Genomic DNA, 26,079 nt, shown 5'->3' on the forward strand with positions numbered 1-26,079 from the left:
CTGAGTAATTTGTTGTTTCCTTCCCCGAGCAAAGACTGCGAGGCTGCAGAGCGGCTGACTTTTGTGCACAGAGGCTTATTACTGATAATAAGGTGCTAGAAGCAAGAAGTGATAGCACTATATGAGAGGGGCAAAGAGAGGGAGAAGCAGAGAGAGAGAATGTGTTGCAGTAAGAGGGGTCTATATTGGCCATGTGAATCGGCAGTGAAGCATTCTGGGGCTTCATGTTACTGGCCTTATAAGGGACCAGGGCCCCCGTGTCTCAGCTCACCTCAGCTATTCTTAGGCTGTGTGTCCCCTCACCCTCAGCAACTCTGCAGGCAAGAAACTCTTCTCCTTTAACATTAACATCAAAGTTGACTTTTTAAAGTTTGTAATTCTCTAAACGTTTTGATTTCTGGGTAAGAACTTTTTTTTTTTTGTGGCTGTCCTCCTGCAGCAGCTGTGTCATTTCACTGAGTGTGTTCATCTATATGTGTGTGTATTTGTGTGTGTGTGTGTGTGTGTGTGTGTGTGTGTCACAGAGGTTCAACAGCACCTGACCCACCCACCCACCACCACCACCCACAACCACAGGGTGTTTGTCCTGAACGCTGGGTGCAGACGGGGAGAGACGGTAAAGAGAACTGAGGGCTTACGGAGAAGAAGCAAGCACCGCGGCGCCGTCAGGGACAAAAAAAGGATAGCAGGAGGAGGACGAGGAGAACAAGGGCACACCGAGCAGGAGGAGAAGCCACAGCCAGCAGGAGTTGTCTAAAGGAGGAGTGTTGACATCTAACCGAAGATGAGTGCGTACACAGTGACTCTGAATGGCCCCGCTCCATGGGGCTTCAGACTACAGGGAGGAAAGGACTTCAACATGCCACTAACCATCTCTAGGGTAAGGACAGAGTCGCCCTGTAAAAGAGTGAGATTTGTTGTGACAAAGCAACTCATAAATAAAGCCAAAAGAAATAAGCAATGTGACATTGAAACTGATTATCCACTGTGACAAACAAAGCAGAGTAACATTATGATGTATTATGACAAAATAGCTCAGGATTCAAAACTCAAACTACAGATGGTCCCCGCAGACTGCAGTGCACTGATGAACTGTGACTTGATCTGCTCACAAATAAAAGAATTACATGATAATGTAAACACATTCCTGAGCAAATAATGGTGGTATGCAGGTAAAAATATGTGACACTATCACAGCAGAAAAAAGTTATAAGGTCGAAGCGCTACGTTTTTTTTTGATGGAAGGATTACACTTACTTATTTTCGGACATTTAAATGTCTATAAGTGAAGCCAACCCCAAATTGAAACTACTTCTCAACCTCTTCACCTAGATATCCCCTGGTTGGACACAAACATGGTGCATGTTCAAAATGATTCAAATGTACATTCAGATTCATTCTGTTTGTGCAAAAGTGTACGTATTTCAGTGTTAGAGCAAAGGTTGTAGCCGTTATGTAATGTTGCTGTACTGTATGTGATGATGACAGGGGGGCTCAGATGATATCTCCAGAGAGATTTCTAGAATAGAGCGACAGTGGAAAGACTGGAATAGTTTGACTGGAGTGGAGGCGCTGCTGTGTTAGTCAACTTATAAAGCTTTTAAAAAATAAAAAAAAACCCTAACCTTTTGATTGCATCAAAGTGTAAAAGCATTCAGCTTGTCAGAACATCGATGTATCATCAGCGTAGTGGAGTAACATGTTAGTTTGTAGCAGTAAGATATTTGATTAAGGATGACTGATTCTGTCAATTAGACTGATTCTGTCAGTCACATATTTTGCATATTAGATGTCATTTCAAAATTACACTTCATGTCAACGTTGAAGACCATTTTCCAACCTTTGACAATGTGATTTAGTAAAGAAACTACATCACAACAAGGGCAGCAAATGAACAATTTTATAATCTTTAAAATCTCAACAATCGGTAGAGATAATCGTTTGTCTAAAATAAGCCAAGTTTCAGGAGAAATGGAGTTTACAGAAAACAAAAACTTCAGCAGCAGAGATATGGGGTCACTCTCTCTCTTTGGCAGGACTGTTGGTGTATTTACAGCATTTCCTTTAAATAGCACTCGAGGAGAGTTGGATGGAGATGGATGGAGAGGGCTTGGGCAGGGGAAGAGGGCAGGAAAGAAGCAAGGAGAGAGAGGGGAAGCTAATGGTGCTAGTGTTACCTTTAGTAAGCTTTCATTCCCCGCTGATAGCTTTAATTTCATCTGTTGGAGCGTGATGTTGTAAAGGGATTCATTTGTTGGATTCAGAGGAAGACAGGTAGAACAACGCGAAACATGAGTTCTGTTTCCCTACCTTCAGCTCCTCATTCGTCAGTCCAGATTGATGCTTAGTTGGTGATCAGCTTGTGTGTTTTATTGATCCACAGCTTCACACACGAGTTGCAAGACAGACAATAGACAATAGGGGGGCAGCTTTGATCCACGTCTCCTGTGACTGTGGATTTGTGTTCATCCTCTGGTCGTGTCTGGCTCTGGCAGGTTATTATAAAACACTTCAGCTTGACGTGACACCTCAGGTTGCCGTTACAGTTTGACGTAGCACTGCCAGGGTTTGGATTTCGGCCTGCTCTTGCTAAGAACTAAGAAAGGAAAGAGGAATGAGGATAAACATTTTTCTTAAGTCTTGTTAGCCAAGCTGAAGAACTGACCATTAAATATATGACACACCAACATTTTTTAAACTCCCGTTTTGTCATTGTGTATGAATTTAGTAGGGTTTGATTTAAAACTATGAAATAAGCCTGAAATAGGTGCCTCAAGATGTGTCATTCAAGACACTTAGTTTATTTACATACATAATAAAAACAGCTCTTCTGTGATCAGCTGACTTGTTGATGGAAGAAGACAAACACTCAGAAATCCAACCAGTGTTGCTCTTTCATTAACATTCAATTATCAAGGCCTCAGCATTCATATCCACTTCCTGTTTGATGCTTATAAAAACATGCATGACGGAGTGGTCGGCAGTGTTGTGTGTCTACATGTGTGTTTGATTACACTAAGGAAGCCGTGCAGAAAACATCTTCTCTGCCTAATATCGTCCTGCATACTGAAGGCTCCTGGTTCTCTGGTAGGCGTCATAAATGAAATACAAAGGGGTGGAAAACGCAAAAGAGCAGGCGGAAAAGGAGAAAGGTAACAGGAGGGGACATTATGATGATGATGATGTGGACAAAAGTTGTGGATTTAAGACGTTAACGCAAGAAGTAGGAGAGAATTGAGGAAGTCTTGTGTAACTGTCAGTAGCAGGTGTGTGGGAGGGGTATAGTGTGTGTGTTAGTGTATGTCTGTTTGTGTGTATGTGTGTATGTGTGTGTGCGTGTTTGGGAGGGGCTGAACAGAGTCAATCACAGCGAAGCCAGGCCGGCATCAACAGCATTGCTTATTTTTAACTCTTTAACGAGTCGGCTGTAAGCTTAGACCCGATACTGTATGTGCCTGCAGGCCTCTGAGCTCATTTAAACCTCCTCTCTGTGGAGTTTAAGTCAGGCTTTGTGGCAGACTGAGCCGGGAGAATGAGGATTTATCTCAAGGTCAATAAATAGCTGACTATTGAACATGTGCTTCTTTGCAAATCAAACACACACACAAAAAAAATGTGAACGGAAAAAAAGGTTAATATTACCTGCAAAAGAAAAGCTAATTTTTATTGGTTTTAACCATTATAAAAAATACATTCAACTACTACTGGACTCATTCATGACAAAAACATAACATTAAAGTTCACACTTACTGTATATAATAGAAGCAGACCAAGCCACCATGATGTCACACAAGGTTTCACTGCACTCTCCATTGAAGCCTGCATTTGGCATTGTGGCCATAGTCACCTGTTGTTTGTTTTCTTAAACCATAAGTGACAGTATTTGAAATCCAGGGTGTCACGTCCCTTTCCTGATTGTCAGGTCACCCTTGTAGCATCAAATCAGGAATATCCTGTTTATTATCGGTTTGACTAGATAATCAATCATTTACTAAACATTAGGATGTATTGTATTAGCCTTGAAACTAGTAATAGAGAGCTAAATCTAATTTCTCATCTGGTTTCTTATTGCCATTGCAGTGCCCCCTTGTGGCTGTTAGAAAGAATGCAGATTTAAGGCGCCTTAACCTAGCTTTGGTAACCAGAGCTTAGTCCTGTTTTTATATACAATCTATGGATACAACACTTCTGTCCTTAAAACAACAAAATCCTGCTACTTTTGTCTGTTTTTTCTATTTTAGCTCTATTTAAAGCTTCTGAGGTTAAAATGCACTTCCACTCCATTGATCAAATAAAAACAGAAGTTTCTACTTCTACTGGATCCCTTTATTTTGCTTTGTCAGCTTCTCTACTTTTAGGGCTTATTTACTGACCTGCTATGCACAACGCATTCATTAGCATCCATTCACATATAATGTTATTCAGACCAGGGGAAAAATTAAAAGCTCTTCATTTATTTTTTTCAACAGCCACCCTGGGTGATAATTTATACGTCCAAAATATCCCTCCGATAAGTAACATGTAACTGCATATGTTTTGGACTTGCTGGTGTGCTTCCCTGTGGAATCCGTGTCAGTGGTCCCAGTATGACCTGCTCTTTTGACCCCTCCATAGATAACTCCGGGCAGCAAGGCAGTGGGAGGCAGCCTGGCCCAGGGAGACATCATCTCAGCCATCGATGGGGTCAGCACTGAGGGGATGACGCACCTGGAGGCCCAGAACAAGATCAAGTCTGCAGTCCACAAACTGTCACTCACCATGCAGAAGTAAACAACCAGCGGCACTCACACCAAAACACTCAAAAATGTTAGATGAGGGAAATGCCAAAATACGTTTTGGGAGTTTGGGAATAAGGTTATTTGTTGTTTTCTCTATAGATCAAGACGTCCTGCACTAGTTGCCACAACAACTCAAAGAATGGACTCACCCATGCAAATGATCCCCCACCAGAAGGTATGAACACACCCATATCAATAAAGGGCAAATCAATAGATGGAAACAAAAGAACACCAACTACACGTGCAAACACAATAAGTAAATGTGCATACATACACATGTTTGTGTGATTGTTTGCATGTCTGTGTTTTGTAGTCTTGTCCTGTGTTAATGAGGTTCTCAGCATTACTGGGCTTAAAAGATACCAACAGACAGTGTTCTGCTGCCCCTTAGTGTCATATATTCACACTGTCTTTAATTAATTAAGACAAAACATTCTGCTTCTCATTCCCTCAAACCATCGGCTGCATCTCCACCAAGCTGTCTGAGATATTACACTAGTACAGGACAAGGCAGATCAAGTAAGGATCATTTTTTGCAGCTAGTATCTGTCTTTAAACAACCTCCAGTTATGACACACATAGAGAAGGTTTTACCCCCCCCCCCCCCCCCACACACACACACACACTTAGTAAACTTACAAAACAATCAATAACAATGATTTGCTCCCTGAAGGAATGAATCAAAATGCACACAAACCCCTCCCATTTTAACATCACCATGGTGAGAAAATATACTCTGAATTTTCCATCTCTATCCCACACTGGCACTATATCGGGATGGTACACACAAACATACCTGGCTGGCCTCCAGGTAACAGAATAGCAGGAGATCAGGGTGCAGGGTCTTCTCAGGATTTTCATTACAGGCAGTTCTGAGACACTTAACGAAAGGTCGAGCACTCAGTGCCCCATTCTGAACCCTCAGATGACATCTGAAAGTTTTCAAAATCAAACTTAAATATGATTCATGTGGACAGAAGACATTTTGAATGGTGCAGGCTCAAAAAAAAAAAAAAGATGAAACCAGGGAAATGATGATGTAAAAAGAAAACCTTATCAAAGAATCTTTTTCTTTTTTTGATGCTTCAGCTCCCGGATTTCCCTCTTTGATGCTTTTTTCTTCAGGCAAATACAGCTCCTTCTTTTCCCTAATGCCGTGACGAATGCAAATCCTAAAGCAGAGTTTTAATCCTTTAACGCCCGGAAACTTGCTTGTTAAGCTTTTTTGGTGGTTTTAAATTTCTGGTGAGGTTTCAAGGAGGTTACAATTTCTTGCGCCTAAAACATGTGTTCCTAAAAACACATTGTGGGTTACCTTAGTTCTTTATCATTAAAAATAAATATTTTAAATTAATTTCAGTTAGTTTTTTCTTTTGAAGGTATATTTTTGGGACATTTCTTCCTTTATTGGATATGGACAGCTGAAGAGAGACAGGAAATGTCGGGAGGAGAGAGAGGGGGGGATGACATGCAGCAAAGGGCAGAGATCAGCTTCGGACCTATTTCCGCTGCAATGAGGACTTAGGCTAACTGGCGCCCCATTTAAGCACCAGTTCATCGATCGCATTGCATTTTGTGTCTTTTATATTTACAATTTCCTTAGTAGAACACTGTGACAATCAGGTGTTATCGATTATTTTAAGATTTATTTTTGTGCCTTTGGGGACAAAAGGGGCAGGGCAGTGGAAAGAGTCTGAAATCAGGGAAAGCGAGAGAGTGGGGTATAACATGCAGGAAAGGAGCCACATGTTGGATTCAAACCCGCTTTGAGGACTACAGCATCCGTACATTTGGCGCGCAAACTAACCACTTAGTTTTCTTGAGTTTTCACCAAGTCATTTTTATAATACAGGTTTAAACATTTAGGCTTAGGTTGTCTTGACTACATCGACAAAAGTTCGGTTGTGGCCACATTGATGGAAATCTCCTCAGCGAGTTGGCATGAGCTTGGGTGAAGCCTCAGCCATGGAATACTTTCACAAGTTAATTAAGGTCACAATCTGCTTGGCCTCTGACATATCACATCCAGGTATCAGCCTCCACTAATGTGTTTCCCCTCTGGAGCCGAGCGGCTTTACAGCGACAGCTAACGGTAAGTCAGGAGGCAGCAAACGTGCTCCAGGCCGACGGCAGAGCGATGACGGCAGTATCATGCCAGCGGCCTCACCTCACCCAGTTCATGTAGACTCTGATTCCACTGGCTCTAACACAAGCCAACAAACACACACGCGCACACACACACACACACACACACACACACACACACACACACACACACACACACACACACACACACACACACACACACACACACACACACACACACACAGGAGAGAGCAGCTGTTGAACGTGGTCATGGAATGTTCCGCTCTGGTTACACACCATCATACCGAATCCCCGAGATACCAAACCTGAGATAGCTCCCCCTCTCTTTGGGGAGATGTATCACGTGTGAGGTCTCTTCCCAGCACGTTAGCATACTGTACCCTGAACGCATCACGTACTGTATGGACAAACCCACCGTCTGATTTATGTGTTGCAAATTCTCAAGCCGGTATCCCTCACCCGAACAAACTCAGACTGATACTGAAAAGCAAAGAAGTTCAGGTAAATAGCAGTCTGACAGACCAAGGCAGTTTGTGTAAATGTTTCTACTATTTAATTTCAGGGTTATTTACAAAATGATACAACTGTAAAGTCTCAGAAATGGGCTGCAATCCAAAGCCAAATGATTGTTTCTGCAAACTCTTGTGGCGTTAAATCAAAAGAGGTATTTTTTGTACAAAACATACACTATCATTTCTGTGAAACAATCACTAGAAAAAGTCACACATCAGCTATTTGGCATATTTTCACCCAGTATCCGCTTCTCCTTTTGGTCCAATAGAATCCTGCAGGTTTTATGTGGGGTTGACTGCAGTTTTAGAAGTTTTAGCCTTCGATCTATTTCAGGCTAGGTTTTTGTGTCAACACACCAAAAAAATACAAATTCATTATCGTTTCTTAAAATTATTCAACTCCAATATTCATTGTCATAAAAAAATAAAATAAATAAGAAAAAAAGCAGCATTATTTAATAATAGATCTGCTACTCAAAAACACGTCAAAAGAATCAGTCCATACATTTATAATATTATATTAATTTATATTTTTATATATTTATATTATATTTATATTAATATTTTGACTTTTGTTTAGCGTCAGAATGTTTTTCTGGGTTTTTACTGCTTTTTTTTTATAACCTGCTCTGTTTGATTAGGATATGAGGCGATGCTTCCTGTTAATTCTGTGTCCAGAACAAACTTTGTTAAGGGTGTAAAACATTCAAGGAATCCAAACAAAATACAAACCAAGCACCTACAAATATGCAATTGGCAGAGATTCAACTTGGGAGAAAAAAAAAATCAACTTTTAGAGGCAGTCCTGTACAAACAGATCAGGGTGTGAACGACTGATCAACACTCCTTATTTGTCCATGATCTTTGCTGGCAACAATAAATGGGGCAAAAAATTTGAACACTAAAAAAAGCCTTTTTCTTTAATGAGCAGAGGTGTCGAGTGTTTATCTTGTATTTCCCCCCAAAGGCTTTAGTTTATTGTTTATTAACAGAACAGCTCTGAAAATGTTTCATGTCTGTTCAGCTCATAAAACTTGTGTTGAAGGTGTTGTTTTAAAAACCTTACATTGAAGCATTACGTATCGTTCTGTGGGACCTCAGTGAAACTCAACTACGCCGTCTCGTCTGTGACTCCTGGAGTCCTGACTCAAGTTGATCAGGTGTTGTGTTTGTGTCGCTGTGTGTATTCGTGGCTGTTCTGTGCTAAATGTGTCCTGGTCCTGTGTCATGTGATTGAGACACTGCTGCTCTTGTCAGTCACTCCTAATGGTGCAGGGGAAGCTGGGAAATATCCCGGTGATGAGAATGGCTGCTATTCTGACCTGTACATGGGATTACAGTAAATCAGAGGATCTGGATAGTTTCCTACAAACACACACGATGCCATTGTAACCACTCAAATATCTGTGTGGTGATTCATTATCATTCTCTTCTCTTTGTGTCTCCGGTGTGTTTTAGGTCATTGCCAACACAGCTGCAAAGTCAGTACTGTCATGTTTTTCAGAGCTTCATGCATGAAGTGTGCTTCTGTAGAGACAGCGGTAGATAGTTCTGTCACTAGTGATTTTGGTGTGGAGTGAAGCTGTGTTCATTATGGATTTGTGTGCTGTGTGTTATTCACGTCACAGTTAAAGACGTGTTTTTAACAAATCCCAGGAGCCCAGAAGTGGTATGTCAAAAAGAACAGCTACTAACATCCATTACCTCAGCACAGCTTAGCGATATCCCAACTTTTCAAGAGTTTATTATGTGACATGTTCTACTTTTTCTCCATTTGATTACATTTATTTTGCACCAATATAATTAAAAATGTACTGAACATACTTTGTGAAGACTTGTGAAGCCATGCTACTTAAAAATAAGAAGAATTATCAGGAATAGTTTGACTTTAACATATACAGGGTAACCTTCTCATTTCCACTCTTCAACAAAATGAAAGTTATTTTTTTGAATTCAGCATTTCATACTGAACTCGTATTACAATATCTCTTCTTGCTTTCCTCCACTGCTAGTCCTCTTAAGCTTTCATTTACACTAAGTGACATTATGAAGATTAAATCATATCACTGTTTTAGAATAATGCATGGGAAGTGACACTTAGTGTGTTTTTACATCCATGTATGTATCAGAGAGAAAAAAACACCAGCATCATGTGTGAATATGTTTTGTTTAATTTTTTTAATTGTTTCAGTCCTGCAGGTGACAACCTGTCCTAACTGATTTTCTTGAACATTAGCATGTTTGGTTTGCTCTGGCCTGGCGTGAAATGTTAACTCATCTAGCTTGTTATTTAGCTCTTAGTCATAATGGACAGAGCCTTTAGATAATCATGCAGTGTTCCTACTTTTATAGCAAATGAAAGCAGTTCGTAAACATATGGTTAGTTTACTATATTTTCTTTTTCCTTAATTTTTTTGTTTCGTTTTGCACTAAAAAAAAGTTTAAATAGTATTTTATTTAATAGTTTAAATTTAAACAATTTATTCATGTCGCCTTTTCTTGTGATTTTATTCCTCAATAATATATTTTGAGTTAATGAGATTTTTTTTCACTCTTTGACTCAAACCGTACCTTATAGGAAAATGCTTTAAATCAGAACATGGTTAGAACTGGCACACTGCTTCATTAGGGTCAGAGTTGTATTTTCCTCCTTTCAATGTGGTGCCTTCCCTTCATTTCTTTCCTCTCTAATTTCCTCCCGCCTCACCCTGACTCTCAACCTCTCATCCTCACCCCTGCACCTGACCCCCTCCCCCCGTGTCCCCACCTCTTCTTCGACCCGCTGACCTCTGACCCTGACAGTGTGGAGTACACTCCCAGCTTCAACCCCATAGCTCTGAAAGACTCTGCAATGTGCACCCACAAGCCCATTGAGGTGAAGGGTCCGGGAGGAAAGGCCACCATTGTTCACGCCCAGTACAACACACCAATCAGCATGTACTCACAGGACGCCATCATGGACGCCATTGCAGGGCAGTCGCAGGCCAAGGGACACGACGGGTGAGCAAGCACAGCCAGACTCCTCCCCTCTGCAGTCTTTAATAAACTCCCTTCTCTCACACACTTGTCATCACACCAATCAAACTGGCCTTAGTATTAAGACATTAAAGGGTTGGTTCACCCAAATAAAAACAAAATGCACATCAGTTACTGCCAGCAGTATCTAACGAATGAAATGTTTGTTTTGCAGCGACATTAAATTTGTCATCTGAAAAGATGAAACCTTAGTCAAGTTGCTGGTTTACAAAAAATATTCTTCTGTGACAAATAACTCTTTGTCAACAGTTTGCTTTGAAGCTGAAAATTACAACAACTGTTATTCTTTAGGTGTTAAAGGCAAGTTTATGAATACAGCACATTTCAGCAGCAAGGCAATTCAAAGAGCTTCACTTAAAGGTATTATATGCAACTTTCAGAGTAGATGTTCAGTAAATGCTGCACCTTAGCTCCAGTCTCTCAAAATCATTCATGTATCAAAGCTCTCCCTTCAGCACACCGCCCCCCCCCCAACCCCTCCCTCAGTGTTCCAATCGATTGAAGCTGTTTCTATGACTGATCTCCATTCAGAGATGCAGCCCTAAGTTGATTTGTTTCTTATGTCTCTGAAGTATTTTATTCCAATATTTACATGTTTTGGTAAAGTCTGTTCCTTGAATTGTTCTCTTGCTATGAGAAGGGATGCTGTCATAATGCCGCCATTATGACAGCATCCCTTAGTGGCCTGGTCACTCTCTTCTCCAACATGTTGGCGGGGCTAACGGTTGGACAGTAAGGGTTTCAATAACAAACCCTTAGCAGCTTTGGACCATAAAAGTCTACGTTTAGCCTAAACTGCTGCGACTCTGATGTCTCCTTTTACCGTATGCCCGGGCTTTTCCATGTTGTCTGTGTTCGTTCCCCGTACTCCTCTGTGCCTTTCACCCACTCTCCTCTCCTCATTCCATCCACAAACAAACAACCAACCTGTGCTGTCCTCCACCCATCCCTCCCCATCCTTCCCTCCTGGTTGTGACCTCAGTGAGGAAGCCGGCTCCCCCTTGGCGTAAGTACAGCGGCGCTCCCTTTCCATCCCGCCTCTCCTCATTCATGTGTCTCCTCTGTCTCCTGATTTTATGACAGCTTGTGCATCGCTCCATGTGTCTTGTTCATTAATATCCCATTGAACGTATTTTGGAATCTAAAAATGTATTTCTCCATGTTACATTGTGTGTTTTTGAGGTTTTATGTGTCAAACTAAGGTTTTGATGGACAAACCCACTAACCAGGAGGCCATGATGGACTCAGTGATGTGTTTATAAGTACTTACTTTGGCCAAAGTGTGAGAGTGTTGAGGTCTTACCATCTTTTCTGATGCATCATGGGCATTTAGTACATTATGGTCATCTTCTATATTTGGGGCCTTTACATACAGTGCACACTACACTCACACAGCTCTAATATTACTGTCTGCCCTGCAGTGGATCTCTGCCTGTTAAGGACCCTGTGGTAGACTGCGCGTCTCCGGTTTACCAGGCAGTGATCAGGCCAGGAGAGGCAAGTGTGGATATGTCTGAATGGGCTCGTCGTGCTGCAAACCTGCAGTCCAAGAGCTTCAGGATGTTGGCCCACATCACTGGCACTGAATACAGTCAGTACAAAAGATTAATCATTCACATATTCATTCCCCTTTCTATTCTTTCCTACCCCTTGATCTTTGTGATACTCATCTCTGCTGATCTTCACTTCTTGTTCAGACTCAGTGATCATCCGTACCAAATCCTCTTGTTCTTTTCTCTCCATGCAGTGCAAGACCCAGATGAGGAAGCCCTGCAGAAGTCGAGGTAATGTGTGAACAAAGACAGAGCAGTTATCAGTCTCGTTGAGCTTAGTCTCTTGAAGAAATACTTGACATTTTGGCAAATAAGATAATACTCTTTCATGCCGAAAGTTAGATGAGAAGATTGACATGACTCTCAACTTAGTCTCTGCACTTTATATAAAGCTAAAGCAAGGTGAAATGAAGCTCAGCATTGCAAAAGGAAGCAGGAGTGAACAGCTAGCCTGCCTTCAGCCAGGCCAGGTATAAGGGGTTAGGGAGAAAAATAGTCTGCTAAGCTAACAAGCTTTATGGAAGCTTTTACTTGAACATAAATGAGTGGTATCAATCTTCTCATTTATCTCACTGTTGAATAGTTCCTCTGGAATTGCATTAAGAGTAATTACCTAATGAAAGCCTTGTCTTTACTTCCACATCTTTAGGGAGAGGTTTGAGTCGGAGGTGAAAGGACCCCGCTTTGCCAAGCTGAAGAATTGGCACCAGGGGCTGTCTTCACAGATCCTCAATGTCCAGGAGTAAAGAGGAGCAGGAGAGAAAGTGAAAGAGGGGACATGTTCAGGAGGAAATGGACAAAAGCACAGGAGTTAAGGGGAGAGGATACATTATAATGGAAAAAGGAGCAGGAGGAGGAAACTCCACGGGAATGTGAGATAGTGTTGTAGTGTAGATTAGTAGAATGTGAGATACTAAATGTTAGTGTGAGAATGCTATGTGTTCATTAGCTCAGTATTACCTGTCAAATGTATGTCTGCTGCTAAGACCTGATAATGCATTTGGGTTTTTCCTTTTCTTTCTTTTCTGTTTGTTGGGTTCTGTCTCTCATAAATTAAAGGGAATTTGTATAAAAAAAATAATACTTCAAGGTGAGATGCAGAAGTGAATAATGTTTCCTTCATGGCTTACATGCAGTAGAATACATACGCCTCATTTAAGAACATGAGGAATTTAATATTACATGCATGCTTGTGAGAAGGCACACGAGGACAAACACAGAGATTTAACTACATGCACAAATACATTATGTTAAATATGCACTCAAAAAATGTACTGATATCAATGTGAATAAATGTTTTCTTTAAACCAGACGGCTCAGTGAAATTAACGTGTCACTCTGGATTTTGTGAATAAAAAAAAAACCTTGTGTGAATGGTGTCACATTTGATATTGACAGACATTTTTTAGTGGAATCATTCCGAAAGAGAACGCTAATTGCTTTACGCAGAATATTTAGGTTCGTTCTTAGCTGGCAGCAACATGCTAAGCTACATCAAGCAATGTAGAGAAACAGCATTTCTGTAGTAGATCCCTGAAACACCAACCATAATGACCGTTTATACATTTCTTATGCTATACTTAGATAAATAGCAGGTTCTTTAGTCGGGTTTTTATGTAAACTTTTGTTTGTAGTTTCCTCTCAGATTTAAGCTGCTTTGTACAAAAGCGTCTGCTTCATGAAATTGTAGTACAGAAGTAAGCTAGTTGCTAACTTTGTCCGGGAGCTGTGTAGGAAACAAAGTGGTCATGTAGAGTTTGTTTGCTAAAATAGCCTCCCACACTGGCTCTAATGAGAAATAAAATCAAAACAGCAAAGTTGCAGCAAAAAGTACAAGTATGATAATAATAAAAATAAGATTTGTGAAGGTGGAAATAAAAATATTTTTTTTAGAATTTAGATCAGGATTTGACTGAAAATGTGTTTGCTTATGTCTTGCCTTATAAGTGAAAAGCAGAAACATTCAGGCACAATGAGGACTTGTTTTAACTGCTTTAAAACAAAGATGTTCAGGATGCTGTGTCATTCAAATGATTAGTATACAGAAAGCTTAATGAGTTGCAGCTTGACTTGCAATTTGATTTAGAAAGCTTGTGACAAACCTGAGATTTTTGTGCAAATGATACATTTCAAGATAACATCTTTTCAATTACAGTCATTTGTATGTAAAAGATGTCCGTACTGCTGTGTCATGTTGTCACACACTTCTAATGACCACCAGAGGGTAGCAGATATCTGCTAAGCCTGACAGGTCAGCTCTGCAAAACAGCATTATTCCAATTAAATTGCTTTACTATCCTTTCTTTTATAGGAATATGGACCAATAACTGTAGATTTTAAGCAGCTTTTCTGTCCCCATTCATTTATTTCTGCCTGCCTCCATTTTAGTTAAAAGGTAGAATGGAAATGTAGCTGGTTTCATATCAAAACTACCCACAGATTTACTGTGCTGCTGAGTCGGCATGTCTAGAAGAATTGGGACGATGATGAGGAAACAGAGGGAGGGGAAGTTGTGACTCACCCAGGTGGAGATGACAAAGCATTTTGTCTCCTCTCAAAACAATAAAAATAGCTGCAGGGACTCTCTTTGTCTCTCTGAATCCAGTTAGATTCCGTAAAGCAACACTTTGCATACATATATAGAAAATAGTAAAGGACAAACTGTTGAACATGGATGAATCATATCTTCGGGGCTAACTGTGTATTGTGATCAGAGATTATGTGGCAAAAATCTCACAAGGCATATGATGTCAGAAAAAAAATCCTTTTTGCTCAAGCTCTGATGCTCTACTGATTATGTAACATCTAGCACAAGCTCAGCATCCAGAAAGGTGTGTCCAAAGCAGCCTGTCAATCAAAATATGCAGGGCGCGAGCCAGAGGGCTGAGTCGAGCATGAGTGAGAATCATCTGGAGAAAGATGGATGAGGGATGGAGGCGTGGTCGAGGCGCGGGATTGCAGCATAACTTGAAAATGCTGCAGCATCCGGTCGTCACTCCTCCTCCTCCTCCCCTTCTCTCCATCTCGTGCATACCGGCTGTTTCCTCCCCCCCCTCTTGCTCTCAGTCTGCGTGCTGTAGCCCTGCTGTGCGGTTCTCTCAGTCCTCTGTTGTAGCACCAAAGGGAGGAGGAGCCACCGTCTCACACACACACTTTCACCCACGCATACTCACACGGACACGCACAGTCATCTCACATCATCTCTTCCACACGCTCACTGTAAGCACCAGCAAAGCCAGTCAGCCAGGCCCGTTTGGAGCAGGGGAGCAGATTCGTCGCCCAAAATGGATGTACTGATGAAGGGGTTCTCCATGGCCAAGGAGGGGGTGGTGGCCGCTGCAGAGAAGACCAAAGCTGGCATGGAGGAGGCAGCAGCCAAGACCAAGGAAGGGGTGATGTATGTAGGTATGTAACATCTTATTTATGGAGCTGCACTGAGTAGCAGAAAATAAGGTTAGTTTGGATGGAGCTGGGTTTTTTTTTTTTGCATCATCTGTTTTTGAGGTGGGGTCCCATGGGTGTCCACGTCTGGGACCCTTGTGAGAAGTGACAGAAGCAGAGGAAGAGGAGGGGGAGGAAGGGTATTGCTGCAGGACTGGTGCAGGGCAGAGGGTGGGGGGTCTGAAAGATTGAAGGAGTAGACAGAAGAAGCAAAAGTTAAATTTCATCTGTCATTGGTAATAAAAAAGGAGAAGAGAAGAGGAGGAGAGGAGATTTCTGCAGGATCTTGTGATGGCGCAGCCCCATGATTTTAGCACCTGGCCTATTTTTTCACATCGTGTAGCAGTTTGCAGAGTGACGTCTTGGGATCGACTCAATGTAGCCAAATTGTCCTCAACCTTTTTAAAAATAAAGAAGCTGACCTATATTTACAGGACCACCATTTAATTCTTCTCACAGATACTTCAAAAATAATGCATCAATTCAAATATAAGAAATTGAGAACAGACCTTTTGAAAATAGCCAGAAAATAGGAATTTGTACATTTTAAAAATGCATTAGAGGCTTTTTGAACATGCTGTTCTTTTGTGTACTCTTATGTTAGCTGGAGCAGCTAATGCGTCACATCTCAAGGTTACCCCGAGTAGCAGGCTTTTAGGGCCGCTAGAAAGGGAAGGGGAGGGGGAGGGGGGGGGGGGGGGGGGGATGAAAGAAGGAGGGTGGGTGAGGAGTTAGCGAAGTGGAAGTCTTGTCGTTGCCTTCCAGCAGTCCAGCTTGAAAATCTCTATCTTGTAGGAGATATTTAGTATTTAAAAAATCAAGGGGTCAGTATCAGGAGACTGGGGGACTAAGAGGGGAGGAAGGTGAAGAAGACGGAGCAAGGATCATTTGAGCATTGCAGCAATTTGCTATCATCAGACCCCCCTCCTATTCACCCTCAGCCTGTCGTTGTGTTCAGGCAAGTACGTGGATGTGCGTGTGCAGGATCTTGCCCGACAGTGTGTGCTGCTTTGATGACTAACCATCTTCCTCCCCTACAGTTATGAAAATACCACCCCCACCACCCATCCCAGAAAGGAGGAAGGATGGATGGATGCATGGGGGGGGGGGGGGGGGGCAGAGAAAGAAGAGACAAGGGGGGAGGTTATGTCAGTAAAGGCTTTGAGCTTCTGGTCCTGTGGATGAACAGATGGAGGGACAGAAAGAGAGGGAGAGAGAGTTGACGTGATGGAGGGGTGATGGAGATGGAGGGTTAAGACTCAGGTAAAGAGGAGAGGGGAGGGGGTACAAGTAGACTGATACACAGAGAGAAAAGGGAAAGAGAGAAAAAAGAATGAGTACAGCACAGGAGGAGGTAGAGAATGGGAAGGAGAGGGGGATGTGATCACTGAAGTGAGGAGGGTCGATAGCTCTGATAAAACACTGTATCTGCCTGCAGCAAAGTGCAGACGTCAGGATGTAAATGTGGGTATATGGTGGTCTGAAGGCCCACTCTCACCAACAGGTCAAGCCTGGAAAGACAGCATGATGTGATCTGGGATTAAAATATAACAAACACAACACAGTCACTGGACAAAAGCAGCAACAAAACAGCTCCAAATAACACATTTTAAGATTCATTTTAACAGCTTAGTTAACAGAATATAGTTGTATATTTCCATCACTGGGTTTTTTTACAGGGGTATTTTTTCTGGTTATTAGAATTGATTGATTAGGATTGGAAAATGTAACTGCACAATTTTTGTGAATGAATTTTGAGCCTGAAAACGCCCCTTAAAACAGTTAATCGAAAAGATGATTACCTGCATTAACATTACATGTTTTCCTAAAAAAGGATGTGTGCTTGGCAGTTCTCTTTTGGTCCCTCTCATCCTGTTATAACTTACAAAGCTTTAGTTTATTATCATTCTTTGTGTATAAGACAGATCTTTGCTTTTTACCACTCCTACACAGCTGTAGATAGTGTGTCCGTGTCCACACACAATAATGTTTTTGTACATTATTTAAATGTTTCATGTAGCTGCAAACACATCGAATAACCTCATAGATATGATTTTTTCATTAAATAAGTGCTAAAGCACAAATCCTCCTCTAGAATAAGGGACCAAAGCCTATTTGCATGTTTAATTATTATTAATTTATAATAGTAAAAGGCATTCAAAAACTATAATCCACACAACCTTGATTTATTGAGGCAAGCTTTGGATCTGGACTATCATTTATGGACAGGATTATTTTAAAAGATTGCTTCTTCTTTTTTTTCTTCTAAATGCTTGGCATCATCGTGTGCAACACCTGGAATTGCATCTGCACAAATCCTTTTTTAAATTAACATCTAAAAGCAAAGCTGAGAGATCAATCAGAAAAATAAACTTTCATAGGTACGGTTTTATCTGTGTGATGTCGACAGAGGCAGATAAGCACCGGCTCCTGTACAGATATTGTAAGTGACACCCAGGGGCTCCCTCTGCTGACTGGGAGAGAGAAGCTGTGTCATTGCATTGTGTGTGTGTGTGTGTGTGTGTGTGTGTGTGTGTGTGTGTGTGTGTGTTGGGCTGTACTGCAGTACTGCTCAGTACTCAGGCACGTGGCTCATGTAGCACAGGGAGCGTGCAGAAAGATGGAGGAGAACAGGAGACAGAGCAGGGATGGTTGGATGCACGAGGGCAGCATCTGTGTCAATGAGCAAAAAGAGAACAGTTAATGTGCAAGAGCTCGTGTGATTCTGCGGGTTTTTTTTCTTCCTTTCCTCCCTTAGTTTATACCTTCCCACCATTATTCCAATTCATCTTTTTAGGACAGATATTTCTCTATTTCTATCCCCTCAATCTGCCAGATTATATAACCACAATTTAATCTGCTTGGGATCATACTGAAATGAGCACAGTGTTTCTGAGCAAAGGGGGAAATAGCAAGGTGCTGCTGTTCATAGCATGTTTCTAATTAAAAGTATGTTCATAAACCATGAATATCAACTCAGCTGAGGTTTCAAGAGATCATACATACAGACAATTAGTTTGCAAGAGTGAAAGATAAAGATCACCATAAATGAAGCAACCCAATGACACGAAAAAGGGCAAATTCAGCAGGGAAACACATCAGTCTTTAAATGTATTTTTAGAAGAGCAATGAATGAATATCTAGCCTGACATGCTCAGAAGGCATATTAAGTCTTAGTGATGGGTTCAACAGCTGCTAAGAAATGTTATCAAAACTAAGAATATATATATGTTTCATCACTTGAACTGATTTTTTTAATGGAATAAATCCAATAATTATTTTATTTTTCATTATTGAATTTGATTGTGATCTCTGTTTGATTTTCAGGCAATAAGACAAAGGAGGGAGTAAACACAGGTAAGAAAAGCTTTTTGCTCGCCCATGCTTCACTCATGTAAACATTTTTGCCAACACTTGACGCAGGAAAATTCTTTTTTGTAAATATTTCCCACCAGTAGTCTGTATTTTAAGAAAGAAAGGTGATCTCACATGTGTTTTGTTCCTGAATACTGACACATCTTTTTGCCAGGAAAAATGTTCATCGACAGTACATAAAGTATATGGTGGCTACTCTTTTATTACGTTTTTTCTGAAGAAAGAAAAAATCCACTACAACAGTGGTTCTCCCAAGCCGCAAACTCTGGTGTTGAGAAATGAAGCCAAAGCGGAAGTGCAAAATCTCGCAGTTCGTCTAGTGTCCGATTGAGGCTGGCTGCAGAAGCACCAGAAGTCACATACACACCCATTCAAAAAAGCCTGATTTAAAGGAAGAAGGTTAAAAAAAAATGAAATTGGTATGATAAGCTCATGTGTTTATCACCACACGCTGTACAGAGGGTGAATTTTTTGATAACTAATCCGTTTATATTTGATGAGGTTAAGCATTATTCACAATGAGGCGCGTAACAGGCCTGACTGACGGGGGGGGGGGGGCACGTTGTAGCTGTTTCTAAGGAGCCTCAAGACCCACCTCAGCTCCAACTCTTGCCGCCCTGTCAGTTGGTTTACTGAAAGTTAGGATGAGACAGCATTTCTAGCATGTCGACAGCCCCTTTGCGTTACCGATGGGTGACTTCACTCAGGGTCTGTCGATTATTATTTACAGTCTATGGGTTCTCCTCACCCACCAATAAAAGTAGGTGGGGCGGCAGTAGCTCAGTCTGTAGGGACTTGGTTTGGGAATCAAAGGGTTGCCAGTTCAAGTCCCAGCACAGACCAAGCCCAGAAATTGGCCTGGTAGCTGGAGATGTGTCAGTCCACCTCCTGAGCACTGCCGAGGTGCCCCTGAGCAAGGCCCCCAACCCTCTCACCAGCCCAGCCCACTGTGCGCAGCCCCCCCCCCACTCTGAGACCTCTCCATTAGTGCATGTCCGTCCTGTTTGTGCATGTGTTTGTATTTCAGCCTATGTTTGTGTAGCATGTAAAAAATGAATTTCCCCTCACAGGATTAATAAAGTATAAATTATTATTATTTCAACACATGGGCCTCAGGGAGCAAGCACACTGTGGCTAATTGCAAAAAAAGAGGCACCACACTAATCAAGAAAACGTACTTCCAAATGACAAAATGTGAGATTTATCAATGAGCATACATTTTCTTACGTGTACATTTAAAAAAAAGAAAAGTTTGCATGTGTTGATTCTCTGAAGAAAAAAAAGCAAAAGACATAAAACATTTAGTTAAATCCTTGAGGATATATGAAACAACTGGCTACAGAAACATTGTTGTGGTTTAGGTTTAATTGATCAAATTCACACAGAGGGTATTTTCCTCTCTGAGGTCATGTTTAGTGTGGGAAGCTCAAATGCTGTTATGAAGTAAAACTGTTGTGTTCCAGGTTGTAAGTAGTTTAAATGAAGCTTATCTCACAAAAATGGTTGTATTGCTTCTCTTTAACTAAAAACAGACAATGAATAGCAAAAATATGGAATTAAAGTTGTCTAAATTTAGTAGTGCTTCTACCTACTGGTCAAGGACTGCTTCTGGAACATTCATAGTAAATAAAATCCGCAAAGAGGACATGACGTCGTACAAACGTATCTGTCAATTAGGACAACATGTGTGTGTGGGGTTTTTTTTGAGTGTGTAAAAGTGCCACTAACCGTCCTTCACTCTACACGTCAGTCGCCAACAGGACCGGCGTGGACCAGGCCAACATCGTCGGAGACACGGCGGTGGGTGCAGCCAACGAAGTTTCACAAGCATCCGGAGAGGGGCTCGAGAATGTCGGCGCGTCGACCGGAATGGTCAACCAGGTCAGTTACCACGGCAACAGTGATGAAGGGCTAAGGGTTAAGGGCTAAGTTAAGCTTCCCACAGGGAGACCAAAAGACAACCATGATAGTCATTTTTTATGGCTAAAAAATTGTCCTTAAAACACAACAGTTGGCAGAATCAGTAAAAGTTATTTAAGTTGAGCCTGAAATTTTTAAATTAAAAAAAATAAATAAAAAATGTGGAAGGTCAACCACTAGATCGAGCTCTTTCCCCATATTTGCCACATCAAACAGTTTGTGTAACATTTAAATGAACACACCTTCTGCTCTTCTTTGCCAGCTCTTGTTTATTTGGAACCATTTATTTGGTCTTTAAATTCATTTTATTCATTTAATTATTTATTTGTTAGAGACAGTGCATATTAATGAACAGCTGTAACAATTACAGATGAAAAAATGCCAGATTATAGCAGAAGTGCTAGTTTCCATCTGTTGTCCCTAGGCAGGTAGATGAATGAAATAGAGTAATGAATGAATGAATGAAATAGAGTAATTTCCTAGAGCTTAAAGTGATGTCTTTTAGGTTTAACTGTTATTACCAGTTCGTACAGTTGGTAAACAATCTTGATTCACATCACTGTATTTATAATGTCTGCTGTTGTTACTTATTTGCACTTTATGGTGTTTTAATATATAAAATTATAATTAGATAATCAGTTATTCATTTCAATCCTGGATATTGTAGATTGCATACAGTCCATGATTTAAACTCTTAAATGAAGCCTGCTATATTTTCTGGTATATTTTCCTCTTTGAATGAACTCCCCTGATAATCATCTGTTGCTGTTAGATGGCCTGTCATCTGGGCTAATGTTTGTGTCATGCCCTTCATCGCTCTGTAACAGATTTTCTGTGTCTTCTGTGTTTATTCTTTACTTTGACTGTGCTTTTTGTACGCTTTGCTTCTGTCTTGTTTTGTCGGTACGTGCTGCTGTTGGTCTTACGTATTGTTGTTTGTGTCTGATCTGTGTTTCCCTGATAGGAGGAGCCTGTATATGAGGTGCCTATTGGAAAGAGCATTGTGGGCTCATAGGTCAAGGGTTGTTCTGGGTTTAAACAGAAAGAGGGCATTACCTGCATGCTGCCTGCACAATGTTGCCAGTAAATTAAACAAACCTGTACAACCTGATCCAATGAACCTGCAATAGTCCTGCAGTACAGTCATGCTTATGGTTGGACTTATTACAGGAATGTTGGATTACATTATATACAGTACAGGTGTAACTAACATACTGGTGACAAAGTGTAAATTAGCTAATTAGCTTAACCAACGTAGTAAGCATCAAGAGAAGGAGGAAAAAATGGAAGCTGTGTTGATTAAATAAAAAAATTGCGAACCTAAAGCTACGTCTTTGTTAGCAATTTTTAAGTATCCTACTATGAATATATATAGCCAACCTTTTCCTCTAACCTCTCTGACGTTTACTGATTTAAGCAATAGTGATACTAAAACTCTACATTTCTAACCATGCAGCCCCTCTGTAGCTTTAGAGCCACATCTCCAGCACGCCAGATAAGCAATTTGAGTATATTGATGGCATGCATAGATGTAGAGTCATGCATCGCTCAGCCTGAACGAGTCCAGAGAACCTTCAAACAGGCAGTTAAAGTTTTTACTATTTCCTTCTCACAAGCTGTACATCTCTAAACTTCTAACTGATCCTGCAGGGAATAGTTTAAGCATGATAATAAGAGTGGAGTCATCCGGACAGCATGTTCTTTGTAGGCTTAACTGCTTTATTATGTCAGAGACGGAGGAAAACGAACGCTAGATGGCCATTGGTGCTTGAGGCCCTCTGCCCTGCTATTACCCCATCCTTTCATCCTCTCAGAAAACTCCACCTCACTTTAATGTCGGATTCATTTTCTCTCTTATTTTGTTCTTCCTGCAGGGAGAATATGGAGGGATGGAGCAGGGTGGGGAGGGAGGAGAGGTAAGGAAACACATTTGAGTGCTGCTGAGGTTAAATCAGAGCCGCAGCACCTCAGTCAAATCAAATTATTTTGTGAAACTTTTGGTTAAGTGAAACGATTATGTCAATGTTTTTTTTTTTGAAAGTTGGAAACGATTTTAACACTTAAAGGCCTTAGAAGTCATTCTACTTTAATCAAGTTTTTTTCTTCCTTCTACACAGGGTTATTAGTCATCTCCAGGACCTCCCTTACCGTTCTCTCCGACGGCCCCTCGCTCCCCTCGCCTCGCTGTACCAGACTCCAGATGTCCGACATATTTTTTTGTGACTTTACAGAACCAAAATCAACTCAAACAGACTCTTCCAGATGCCGCACCTGAGCCCCGCCTTCCTACCTGCACCTACTCTGCCTCACCCTTCGTGATGCTCCCTCCCATCACCTATCCTCTCCCCTTTCTGCAGCCTGTAGCTCTGTTTTCTTTCACTGCCTGTCTCACCCTTGCCTCACCCGTGTGTTAGTGTGGTCCTTGTGTTGTTACCGCCCCCACCCCCCACTTGCCTAACAACCTTTAGGGACTCCTCCCACGCAAACACACAGTGCACGCACAAACACACACACACACACACACAAAAAAGTGATACACCTTCATTCCACACATACATTAAACACACACATACAGTACATACAGTTGAAGCCAGCACAGACACACACACTGGGCAACCACAACAATGACTCACTGTGTGACTGAGGCAGGGTGTGTGAGGGTGTGTGCAATCTTCTCTTTTTATGCCTTTTCTCCATGATAGCTTATATATATATATATATATATATATTTGAGTGTATGTGTGTGTGTGTGTGTGTGTGCGTGTGTGTGTGTATGTGAGTGTGTGTGCGTGTGTGTGCGTGTGTTTGCATGTGTAGCTGATGACGTATAAACTAAATCTCCAGAGGCGTTAAAGACAGGTCTCATTCTGTTGTGTGTGTGCAGTAGTTAGTAAGCTACAATAGCCTGCATGCACATGTGTGTGGAATGACTCGTCTCGTGTTGTAACAATAGAGTAGCGGCTGTTTTGTGTAGCTTTGTGTAGCTTAGTGTGTGTTTGGCGTCGGCATTTATTAGAAACAGGGTTATAACAGTGTCATTAACCAGGAAGCAATACACTGCGCTCATCTTTCTCAGCCGTTTGAGCAACAATATGGTTTGTGTTTAGTGATGCACGAGAAGGTAAGAGCAGTTGTTCCATGTGGTGTTATGCAGTCTTGTACTTTTAAAGAATGCCTCTGTAACAGTCAATATTTTTAGAGTGAGTAAACGGAACAAGTGAGCTTTGCATTATCGGGTTAAACAGTCAATGAATATTGCTTTGGTTAGATTTCATTGACAGGAGCTCCCCCCCCCTGCAAACAACAAGATATTGTTTCCTAAATTCTGATTGGCTCATGGAAAGTCTTCCCCCACCTAGCGTAGAGAGCATTAAAAAAATGTCCCATGCTGTCTTGAGGGAAAACATGTAAACCTCTGTTACAAATAATAAAACTGTATTTCGAAATCAAATATAGAATTGAAATAATACAAAGAAAATCATGCTGGATCTCTGACGTTATATACGTTAAATACTTCAAATTACTTTTAAAATGAGGAACAGTAAATCCTGTATTTGAATACAGGAATGTCAAGGGTTAATGAGGAATTAAAACGGTCTCATATGGCATATGTTTATGTTTGACAAGATGAAATACGTCGTCTTTTTTTTATTCAAAGCTATTTGCATGGAACTTAAAGGGAAAACTAGGTTTCAAAAGCTTAAATCAAGGATGAGACGCTTGCAGCTGATACAGATACCTCTTGTTATTGTGTTGTTGCTTTTTAGTCTTTGTGTGCATGCCACCGAGAGAAACGAGCAGGTTGTTTAGATTACTGTGATGAAAACCTCAATTCAGTCCGCTTAGAGAGCAGAATGAAGGTTTAGGTTTCAGCATATATCAGCTTTATATGTAGTTCTGTGTCCAGCTTGAATTCTGGGATATGTAGTTGTTTTTTTAAGGGTAGTTGAATTCACTTTACTTAGTCTGAAGCCTCGCCGTTCTGAAGCTCCCACCTATCAACTGTGTCAGCCAATCAGAGGACTTCCTTCTCCTGTCGCATCTCTCACTGCTTGTCTGCCCGGCATCAGTGTGTGTGTCTGTAAGCACTTTATGTGTGTGTTATATATATATGTGCGTGGTAACATAGAACCTGTTAAGCCAGCAAAGTGTGTGTGTGTGTGTGTGTGTTTGTTTGTGTCTGGATCAGGTTTGTGTGTTTTTACTTTGAGGCCAATGGAAACTGATGACTGCATGTTGCCTTATCAAGCAATCTGACATTCACACACACACACAGACTCTACACGACACCACACTTAAACTTAAACACACACTTCTACACCAAATCACAAAATCCCACACAAAGACAAATCGCACACCATGTTTAAGTTGGCATCAAAGCAGATTTGCTGATTTTATAAACAGTACCAGTGAAATAAAAGATTTTGTTGAAATCCAGCACCTGTGTCAAGATTTTTGAACAAGATGTGAAACTGTGTCAGATTTACCTGCTATAGTGTTAAAGTGAACTATAAGCCCTTGATGACTTTTCCTCTTTGGTTTCGTACCAAGAGTAAGACAGAAAATACTGAAAAGCCATTTCAAGTCTGTGTGTGCTGTGCAGATAGAGCTGGGTCACGGTTGGCCTAGCCTAGCATATAGCATAAAGACTAAAAGAAGCAACAAATTAAAAAAAGAAAATAACTAGCACAGCTCAATCCAAAGCAAAAGAAGCAAACAAACTTCTATAGTCCCATATTTTGTAATACCAATATGCACACAGGCCTACATACGGAAACGACACAAGTTCACAAGTACCGGTATATCCAGCCATGTAACATTTCTGCTGAACTGCCTGGTGATAACAATGAGACTCCAGATTGTCACTAAGCAACTATTGTAAACATTTATTGTTTTGTACTTTTAAAGTTATTCAATATTTATTAGCACAGCATCATCCAGTCTTTATCCAAAGCTAAGCTAAACACCACCGAGCTTGAGTTTAATCAACAGAAAACACCTTCTCATACAATGACTCTGTGACAGTAGAGAGTGTATGACAGTTATTGGAGGACAGAGAAGAAGGAGAAAAAGAGTGACACCAGGTGTGAGGAGTAGGGGAGGGGCTTGCTGTGAGTAGATTGTTCTGAGGTGAAACAGGTGAGAGGGGATTGGAAGTGGGTGTTCTGCTCAGATGGATGTCATACAGGTGTTGAGGACTGGACAGCGTGCTGGATATTAGTGGACAACATTTGACTGCCCAACGGATTTGGATGAATCCCGTCGCTTTTAAAAAGTGTAGCATGGTTCCAGAACAGGTTAAAATTGTCAATAAAATCTAGGTTATGTGATTTGCAAGCGTGCTGGAGCCAGGTGTGC

At 41.1% G+C, this 26,079-nt stretch overlaps 2 protein-coding genes across 4 annotated transcripts; both read left to right on the top strand.

Annotated features, from left to right (window-relative positions):
• The first annotated feature begins 531 nt into the window (after positions 1–531).
• ldb3b (LIM domain binding 3b) lies at positions 532–13,310 on the top strand. Of its 2 annotated transcripts, XM_020646233.3 has the most exons (9): positions 534–880; positions 4,615–4,766; positions 4,878–4,953; positions 8,855–8,877; positions 10,199–10,396; positions 11,415–11,438; positions 11,854–12,023; positions 12,180–12,216; positions 12,635–13,310. In XM_020646233.3, the coding sequence occupies exons 1-9, from the start codon at positions 785–787 to the stop codon at positions 12,729–12,731; spliced, it is 873 nt and encodes a 290-aa protein (XP_020501889.2). In that variant the 5' UTR covers positions 534–784; the 3' UTR covers positions 12,732–13,310. The 2 variants fall into 2 exon arrangements, with proteins under 2 accessions (XP_020501890.2, XP_020501889.2); XM_020646234.3 differs by lacking the exon at positions 11,415–11,438 and having other exon boundaries at positions 532–880.
• Positions 13,311–15,022: 1,712 nt separating this feature from the next.
• On the top strand, positions 15,023–25,158 carry sncgb (synuclein, gamma b (breast cancer-specific protein 1)). 2 transcript variants are annotated; one of them, XM_065949396.1, is made up of 6 exons: positions 15,023–15,390; positions 18,754–18,783; positions 20,552–20,682; positions 21,686–21,703; positions 22,596–22,637; positions 22,839–25,158. In XM_065949396.1, the coding sequence occupies exons 1-6, from the start codon at positions 15,270–15,272 to the stop codon at positions 22,845–22,847; spliced, it is 351 nt and encodes a 116-aa protein (XP_065805468.1). In that variant the 5' UTR covers positions 15,023–15,269; the 3' UTR covers positions 22,848–25,158. The 2 variants fall into 2 exon arrangements, with proteins under 2 accessions (XP_065805468.1, XP_020501905.1); XM_020646249.2 differs by lacking the exon at positions 21,686–21,703 and having other exon boundaries at positions 15,032–15,390.
• The last annotated feature ends 921 nt before the right edge of the window (positions 25,159–26,079 follow it).

The sequence above is a fragment of the Labrus bergylta genome, chromosome 21 (assembly GCF_963930695.1).
Source record: "Labrus bergylta chromosome 21, fLabBer1.1, whole genome shotgun sequence".
Taxonomy (NCBI): Eukaryota; Metazoa; Chordata; class Actinopteri; order Labriformes; family Labridae; genus Labrus; species Labrus bergylta.

What these genes read in the sequence shown, in the direction of transcription:
- ldb3b (XM_020646233.3), top strand. Translation starts at nt 785, where the DNA reads ATGAGTGCGTACACAGTGACTCTGAATGGCCCCGCTCCATGGGGCTTC. An exon ending in CAGGCCAAGGGACACGACGG is followed by an intron (nt 10,397 to 11,414) that starts GTGAGCAAGCAC and finishes TTGTGACCTCAG; the next exon opens with TGAGGAAGCCGGCTCCCCCT. An exon ending in GAAGCCGGCTCCCCCTTGGC is followed by an intron (nt 11,439 to 11,853) that starts GTAAGTACAGCG and finishes TCTGCCCTGCAG; the next exon opens with TGGATCTCTGCCTGTTAAGG.
- sncgb (XM_065949396.1), top strand. Translation starts at nt 15,270, where the DNA reads ATGGATGTACTGATGAAGGGGTTCTCCATGGCCAAGGAGGGGGTGGTG. An exon ending in GGAAGGGGTGATGTATGTAG is followed by an intron (nt 15,391 to 18,753) that starts GTATGTAACATC and finishes TTTGATTTTCAG; the next exon opens with GCAATAAGACAAAGGAGGGA. An exon ending in AAAGGAGGGAGTAAACACAG is followed by an intron (nt 18,784 to 20,551) that starts GTAAGAAAAGCT and finishes TCTACACGTCAG; the next exon opens with TCGCCAACAGGACCGGCGTG.